This window comes from Eurosta solidaginis, chromosome 3, assembly GCF_040869045.1.
Source record: "Eurosta solidaginis isolate ZX-2024a chromosome 3, ASM4086904v1, whole genome shotgun sequence".
Classification (NCBI taxonomy): domain Eukaryota; kingdom Metazoa; phylum Arthropoda; class Insecta; order Diptera; family Tephritidae; genus Eurosta; species Eurosta solidaginis.
Genome location: NC_090321.1, coordinates 267749324 through 267758409, shown reverse-complemented (window position 1 = coordinate 267758409; position 9086 = coordinate 267749324). Strand labels below are relative to the sequence as shown.

The 9086-nt window shown below is 37.4% G+C and overlaps 1 protein-coding gene across 1 annotated transcript; it reads right to left on the bottom strand.

The window, feature by feature from the left end:
- Positions 1–1455: 1455 nt before the first annotated feature.
- LOC137247153 (trypsin-3-like) lies at positions 1456–2474 on the bottom strand. Its single transcript, XM_067778236.1, has one exon. It carries the CDS (start codon positions 2383–2385, stop codon positions 1549–1551), a length of 837 nt encoding a protein of 278 aa, XP_067634337.1. The 5' UTR covers positions 2386–2474; the 3' UTR covers positions 1456–1548.
- Between the last annotated feature and the right edge of the window lie 6612 nt (positions 2475–9086).

The following is a 9086-nucleotide window of genomic DNA, read 5'->3' as shown; positions in this document are numbered from 1 at the left end:
TTTACAAGCAAAACAAACTAAATTTTTGTTGATGGTATCTAAGGGTTTTAATTGCGCAAAACCTTATTCTGAAACCAGATTATTGATATTTTGTAACCAGAAACAGGACTATACTTTCTCGAAGATTTCTGCGTAGTGAACGCGAGTCTGCAGTCACTTTTTTAAGATATTCGAAAAAAAAAAAGTGCAAAAAACACGTTTTTAGGTATATTGGAGGTCCTATTACTTCTACAATTTCTTTTTAAGATCGCTATCATATCTGAAAGTACCACTCATAATGTATTAAGTTTACTGAGTTTTGCGCAGGTCGAGATGTTGAAAAAATCCCAACGTTAACCGTTTTGAGTGTGCCACGACTCGTTACCATCGATAGCTCACGTGATATGCTTATAGCACTGAACTCTTGATAGAGACAACTCTAAATTTGTCCAAGTTCCACAACGCGAGCGTTCTCTTAAATTTTGTTAAAAAACCAATCACTTTTTACCGCACTAATTAAATTGTACCGAATTTTTTTTACAAATTTTCTACACGCTATGAAAAAATATTGCAATATTTCAAGATATACTTCTATTTCTACTATTTCTACTTCTAGTAATATTCGATTTTTTCTGAAATAGATTTGATTTTTTTAGAAAAAAGTTGGAAAAAGGTGTAGTCTGCACATAGTATCTGAACTTTCGATAAGGTTGGCGCTATAAAAACTGTACCCAGGTAACCCTTATCAAATCGTCATGTTTATACTGCATTTTTTTGTTATATGTTTTCATGGGCCCTCTTCATGATTTGTAGTTTTGTGGAGGTCTGGTGTATAGTACACTGACTAGCACTCAAGCAGTCCTAATGACACGCAGACTTCAAGTTTTCGCACTGGTCACTGAGTAAGAATTATTCCAGCGGCAATTGGCTTGGTTTGCGGAATATTTTGCATATTTGTATTCCAATCGTCAGGCATAAATACACTCATCCGATCATATTACTCTTGAAAGTTGTAAGTTGGAACGATTTTCCGTCTTCACAACACAAAAAGATGGTCAAACGAGTAGAATTACTGACTTCTACCTGCCACACAAAAGTCATTAAAAACCACCCTCGTTTCTGAATGAACACACAGCACATAAACATACACAAACATCCATTTTGATAATACCTGCTCATGTACCTACGAACTATAAATAAAAGACAAACGACAACAACAGATCAGAGCGAAAATTGACACTGATGATGGCACAACGCCGAAACCGATTTGTCTTTGAACCGAAGTTGACAAAGATTGTCGGAAATCGTACCAATATACTTCAATTAGCCACCCTGTCAGAGAATCAACAAAACAAAACGAGTTTGATGTATGCACTTTGCACACTCGTTACCACAGCTCGAAACGCGATTCGTAATTTATTGTTCATAAAGCGTGGTACTACTTTTATTGGCTCCTTTTAATCGCAGTGAGCCCATAGATTCCGTCGCGTTTGATTGGGGTACTACCAAGAGAATTATGTATTTATATATATTTCACACTCTCTATTTATTTTATATTACATAAATATTTTATTTCGTTTTCCCAAAAAATCCACCAGGTATACTATCCGCATAATTGTTGGCTAAAGTCATTTGTATCCAAGGTATTAGCTCAGAGACGCGTGTGTAAACGCCTGGCTTATTAGGCAGAGCACAGCTAACACCCCACGAAACAATGCCCACAATTTTTCCGTCATACTCCAATGGACCGCCTGAATCACTCTGACATGCATCTGCTCCACCGTTATCATATCCCGCACAAATCATACGATCAGTTATGCCACGATGTAGCAAATCACAAATATTTTGATTAACGATTGGTACATTAGCATAACGCAAATAGGCCGAAGCACTTCCTCCAGGTTTGGTGACTCCCCATCCAGAGACCCTAGCCATATCGCCATCCTGTACAGCGTCTTCGTAAGGTGCGGGTAAACTTATTGGCTGAATGTTGTATCTATAAGAGATTGCTTTAACCATGCGCACTAAACCAATATCATAGTCCATGGTTTTAAAGTTGAACATATTATGGTAATGTACAGCCGATACGCCAACAACAATGCCTTCGCGCGATGATGAAATTGTTTTAGTGCCAGCATGTACTTTAAAATATTTATAAATGCTATTTTGCAGGCAATGGGCGGCGGTAAGTACGGTGCGTTCATTGATAATCGAACCTCCACAATGGTGCGAATAGAAATAAAACAACGACACTATGTATGGTATATTGATGTTACGTGCAGGTGTACCTCCCACTATGCGCGATCCGATGGACGTATGCTTAGAAGTACTGGCGGCTTGAGTTTCGGCAAATACATGATAGACTATAACGATTGTAATACTAAATAAATTGAAAATTTTAGCCATTGCTAAAAATCAACGCAAGCTAAGAAAATTCCGCGAGTTTCTAAAACGTTACATAAAGTTGAACTCACGTTACCTTAAATGATCATTATTGAAGTTTTGATGCTCGTTTTGTACATACATAACTCCTCCATTTGAACTTGACAATCAATGCAATGCGACTTTGTTTATTGCGCTGACTGATAAGCAACAGACAAATGTGAACATCAATTTCTAATTAAGCATATTTAAGTTATTGTAAGTGTTTGTGATAAGAAACACAATCAACACTCAACTATCTAAGTATCCGTTTGGAGTGTTACTCATATCACCAATCAACTTATTCTTTAAATTCATGAACGGTTTTAAGTCAATCAGTTAGAAAATTGTAGGGTATTCAACAACAAGTTAACAAATTTGCTCTCAAAATTGAATTTTCCCGATTCGATATATGTAAATGTCAATCTTTCTAGAGAATATCAATTTACACTGTAATACCCAACATTCAGTTAATAATATCGCATTTTCTCAACCAAACAACTGCACGATGAACTGTACGTCATAAATTTTAAGGCTGGTTTTCTCGAAAACAGCTGTGATTAACTTTTTTGGTCATACCGGAACTCGCAGAATTATTCCAGCAACGAATATAAGCTGCAATGACACACGCTTAAAAGTTTGAGATTTCTTTTAAACCATTCATCGGCTTGAATAATTATTCCTAAATTTTTGACCTAAACTGGAAGCTTCTTAAGTCGTCTTTAAGGCTTTTAATTCTATTTGGTTTAAATCTTAAACTTAATTGCGTAATAAGTCTTTGTTCTCAAAATGGTTTTAAAACACAAACTGAATGTTTCAAGCATCTAAAAATATAAACTTTTAAACACTTCCGGTTTTAAAACAAAACCACAAGGCATCATTTTAATGCTGAATATCTTAAAATAGAAAATAATAAATGAAGCTTGTGAAAAGTTTTGAAGATCATATATTTTAAGCATTATAAAAGAGTCGTATTCATGTAAAATTTAAAGATTTGAGTTGTTTCCATGTACATAGAGCAAGAGCCCGTGACTGCCAGACCTTCATCATTTTATAAATTTCTTCAGCGCATACTTCTAACTGAAGTAGATACGTTGGTGTATTATAAAAAAAACAAGTAAGGAAGGCTAAGTTCGGGTTTAACCGAACATTACATACTCAGTTGAGAGCTGTGGAGACAAATTAAGGGAAAATCACCATGTTGTAAAAGGAACCTAGGGTAACCCTGGAATGTGTTTGTATGACATGTGTATCAAATGGAAGGTATTAAGGAGTATTTTAAGAGGGAGTGGGCCGTAGTTCTATAGATGGACGCCATTTAGGGATATCGCCATAAAGGTGGACCAGGCCTGACTCTAGAATTTGTTTGTACGATATGGGTATCAAATGAAATGTGTTAATGATAATTTTAAAAGGGAGTGGGCCTAAGTTCTATAGGTGGACGCCTTTTCGAGATATCGCCATAAAGGTGGACCAGGGGTGACTCTAGAATTTGTTTGTACAATATGGGTATCAAATGAAAGGTGCTAATGAGTATTTTAAAAGGGTGTGGGCCTTTTCGAGATATCGCCATAAAGGTGGACCAGGGGTGACTCTAGAATTTGTTTGTACGATATGGGTATCAAATGAAAGGTGTTAATGAGTATTTTAAAAGGGCGTGGGTCTTAGTTCTATAGGTGGACGCCTTTTCCAGATATCTCCATAAAGGTGGGCCAGGGGTGACTCTAGAATTTGTTTGTACAAGATGGGTATCAAATGAAAGGTGCTAATGAGTATTTTAAAAGGGTGTGGGCCTTTTCGAGATATCGCCATAAAGGTGGACCAGGGGTGACTCTAGAATTTGTTTGTACGATATGGGTATCAAATGAAAGGTGTTAATGAGTATTTTAAAAGGGCGTGGGCCTAAGTTCTATAGATGGACGCCTTTTCGAGATATCGTCATAAAGGTGGGCCAGGGGTGACTCTAGAATTTGTTTGTACAAGATGGGTATCAAATGAAAGGTGCTAATGAGTATTTTAAAAGGGTGTGGGCCTTTTCGAGATATCGCCATAAAGGTGGACCAGGGGTGACTCTAGAATTTGTTTGTACGATATGGGTATCAAATGAAAGGTGTTAATGAGTATTTTAAAAGGGCGTGGGTCTTAGTTCTATAGGTGGACGCCTTTTCGAGATATCTCCATAAAGGTAGACCAGGGGTGACTCTAGAATTTGTTTGTACGATATGGGTATCAAATGAAAGGTGTTAATGAGTGTTTTAAAAGGGCGTGGGTCTTAGTTCTATAGGTGGACGCCTTTTCGAGATATCTCCATAAAGGTAGACCAGGGGTGACTCTAGAATTTGTTTGTACGATATGGGTATCAAATGAAAGGTGTTAATGAGTATTTTAAAAGGGCGTGGGTCTTAGTTCTATAGGTGGACGCCTTTTCGAGATATCTCCATAAAGGTAGACCAGGGGTGACTCTAGAATTTGTTTGTACGATATGGGTATCAAATGAAAGGTGTTAATGAGTATTTTAAAAGGGCGTGGGTCTTAGTTCTATAGGTGGACGCCTTTTCGAGATATCTCCATAAAGGTAGACCAGGGGTGACTCTAGAATTTGTTTGTACGATATGGGTATCAAATGAAAGGTGTTAATGAGTATTTTAAAAGGGCGTGGGTCTTAGTTCTATAGGTGGACGCCTTTTCGAGATATCTCCATAAGGTAGACCAGGGGTGACTCTAGAATGTGATTCTACGATATGGGTATCAAATGAAAGGTGTTAATGAGTATTTTAAAAGCGAGTGGGCCTTAGTTCTATAGGTGGATGCCTTTTCGAGATATCGCCATAAAGGTGGGCCAGGGGTGACTCTAGAATTTTTGTGTACGATATGGGTATCAAATGAAAGGTGTTAATGAGTATTTCAAAAGGGAGTGGGCCTTTGTTCTATGCGTGGACGCCTTTTCGAGATATCTCCATAAAGGTAGACCAGGGGTGACTCTAGAATTTGTTTGTACGATATGGGTATCAAATGAAAGGTGTTAATAAGTATTTTAAAAGGGTGTGGGTCTTAGTTCTATAGGTGGACGCCTTTTCGAGATATCTCCATAAAGGTAGACCAGGGGTGACTCTAGAATTTGTTTGTACGATATGGGTATCAAATGAAAGGTGTTAATGAGTACTTTAAAAGGGCGTGGGTCTTAGTTCTATAGGTGGACGCCTTTTCGAGATATCTCCATAAGGTAGACCAGGGGTGACTCTAGAATGTGATTCTACGATATGGGTATCAAATGGAAGGTGTTAATGAGTATTTTAAAAGCGAGTGGGCCTTAGTTCTATAGGTGGATGCCTTTTCGAGATATCGCCATAAAGGTGGGCCAGGGGTGACTCTAGAATTTTTGTGTACGATATGGGTATCAAATGAAAGGTGTTAATGAGTATTTCAAAAGGGAGTGGGCCTTTGTTCTATGCGTGGACGCCTTTTCGAGATATCTCCATAAAGGTAGACCAGGGGTGACTCTAGAATTTGTTTGTACGATATGGGTATCAAATAAAAGGTGTTAATGAGTATTTTAAAACGGAGTGCCTTAGTTCTATAGGTGGAAGCCTTTTCGAGATATCGCCATAAAGGTGGGCCAGGGGTGACTCTAGATTTTTTGTGTACGATATGGGTATCAAATGAAAGGTGTTAATGAGTATTTTAAAAGGGAGTGGGCCTTTGTTCTATGGGTGTACGCCTTTTCGGGATATCGCCATAAACGTGGACCAGGGGTGACTCTAGAATGCGTTTGTACAATATGGGTATCAAATTAAAGGTGTTAATGAGTATTTTAAAAAGGATTGGCCCTTAGTTGTATACGTGAAGGCGTTTTCAAGATATCTACCAAAATGTGGACTAGAGTGATCCAGAACATCATCTGTCGGGTACCGCTAATTTATTTATATATTTAATACCACGTACAGTATTCCTTCCATGATTCTAAGGGCTTTTGATTTCGCCCTGCAAAAATTTTTCATTTTCTTCTACTTAATATGGTAGGTGTCACACCCATTTTACCAAGTTTTTTTCTAAAGTTATATTTTGCGTCAATAGACCAATACAATGATCATGTTTCATCCCTTTTTTCGTATTTGGTATATAATTATGGCATTGTTTTCATTTTTCGTAATTTTCGATATCGAAAAAGTGGGCGTTGTCATAGTCGGATTTAGACCATTTTTTACACCAATACAAAGTGAGTTCGTATAAGTACGTGAACTGAGTTTAGTAAAGATATATAGATTTTTGCTCAAGTTATCGTGTTAACGGCCGAGCGGAAGCACAGACGGTCGACTGTGTATAAAAACTGGGCGTGGCTTCAACCGATTTCGCCCCTTTTCACAGAAAACAGTTATCGTCCTAGAATCTAAGCCTCTACCAAATTTCACAAGGATTGGTAAGTTTTTGTTCGACTTATGGCATTAAATGTATCCTAGACAAATTAAATGAAAAAGGGCGGAGCCACGCCCATTTTGCAATTTACTTTTATTTTTTTTTTTTGTTGCACCATATCATTACTGGAGTTGAATGTTGGCATAATTTACTTATATGCTGTAAAGATATTAACTTTTCTTTTAAAATTTGAATTAAAAAAAAAATTTTTTTAAAAAGTGGGCGTGGTCGTTCTCCGATTTTGCTAATTTTTATTAGGCAGACATACAGTAATAAGAGTAACGTTCCTGCCAAATTTCATCATGATATCTTCAACGACTGCCAAACTACAGCTTGCAAAACTTCTAAATTACCTTCATTTAAAAGTTGGCGGTGCCACGCCCATTGTCCAAAATTTTACTAGTTTTCTATTCTGCGCCATATGCTCAACTCACCTACCAAGTTTCATCGCTTAATCCGTATTTGGTAATAAATTATCGCACTTTTTCGATTTTTCGAAATTTTCGATATCGAAAAAGTGGGCGTGGTTATTGTCCGATATCGTTCATTTTAAATAGCGATCTGAGATGAGTGTCCAGGAACCTACATACCAAATTTCATCAAGATACCTCAAAATTTACTCAAGTTATCGTGTTAAAGGACAGACGGACGGACGAATTTTTTTCGATACTGATGATTTTGATATATGGAAGTCTATATCTATCTCGATTCCTTTATACCTGTACAACCAACCGTTATGCAATCAAAGTTAATATACTCTGTGAGCTCTGCTCAACTGAGTATAAAAGTATTAATTACCATGTGAAAAACAAAGCAAACAAATTCATTTAACAGTGTGGGTTAAATGCATTTGCATAATACAACAGCGAATTCTTTTGAACTCGACACTGACTTGAACTCATAGTATTCCCCATGCTTTACGTTAAACAAATTTCTTGAAACATATGTGTTAGTCCTGGAAGAGGAGTAAGGCGCTCAATATATAGTGAAATCAACAATACAGACAACGAAAGTGCTCGGAAGCAGAATAAACGAAGGACAGTTGGTTTACGACTCACACCATCACACTTCTTGCCACTACATCACTGAGTTTGGGTTCGTTCTTAGCAATGCTGTGGTGCGTAGTATAATTGTAAAACTTAATTCATATATATTTAAAAAAATGGGGGGGGGGGGGCTAGTTTTTATTTTAAATAACTATTTTTGTACAGCTAAATGTAAGAATATTTCTAAAGAAAGTTGCAGCCCAATATTCTCAGCAGCGAAACTACCTCTTGTGAAAATTTAATACTTTGATTTATAATATATACAGACATAAATTTATACCCCAACCTGTGGAAAAGGGGTTCTTGTCCCCAGATTACAAATTCTGCGGTTATATTCGAAATTCCAAGTACATATGTGGTAATTGTGCACCCGACTAGACCTATAATTTGAGGCATATCTAGAACAGAGTATATTTTCACTGTCACATGTGGTTTACGCTTAAAAGCACACAGCATTTTCAAAAACTTCCTGAATGACCGGAATATGGTGGGTAATCCATTGAATTACAAATATAAAAGTTATTCAGAACTTTGTTTTGAAAAGTCCCTAACTAGCCGGACCCGTACGCATCTTGCCCAACAAATATAAGTCTCATAACAAGTATCAACTGAAATCAGCTGTTCTATCAATCAATCATCTATCAATAAAAACTTACATGCGCTTGCGCTGCCATCTGGCGAAAGTTGGTAACTGCCGGTAATGCAGTGTTAGTTCTTATCAAATATTCACAATAGTGCCATAGCACAAATATATTTCTTATTTTTAACAAATTACTTACTTACTTATTTAATTGGCGCTTAACCGTTTAAACGGTTATCGGCGTCCAACAAGGCGCGCCAGTCGCTCCTTCTCCTTGCCAACTGGCGCCAATTGGTCACACCAAGGGAGTTTAAATCATTTTCCACCTGTTCCTTCCTACGAAGTGGGGGCCGCCCTCTACCTCTGCTTCCATAAGCGGGTTCCGATAGAAACACTTTTTTGGCGTCATCTTTCATTCGCTTAATATGGCCTAGCCAGCGCAGCCGCTGCGTTTTAGTTCACTGGACTATGTTGATGTCTGCATATAGCTCATACAGCTCCGCGTTAAATCTTCTTCGGTAATCACCATCGCCAACGCGCAGAAGTCGATAAATCATTAACAAATTATTTTAATAAAATATAGCTAAACAAAAGCACCACGACCAATAATGTCCAAACCTCGCTAATAGCACGAATCTCCATCTTTA

Excerpts from the sequence above, each read along its gene's own strand:
- LOC137247153 (XM_067778236.1), bottom strand. The coding sequence starts at position 2,385 with ATGGCTAAAATTTTCAATTTATTTAGTATTACAATCGTTATAGTCTAT.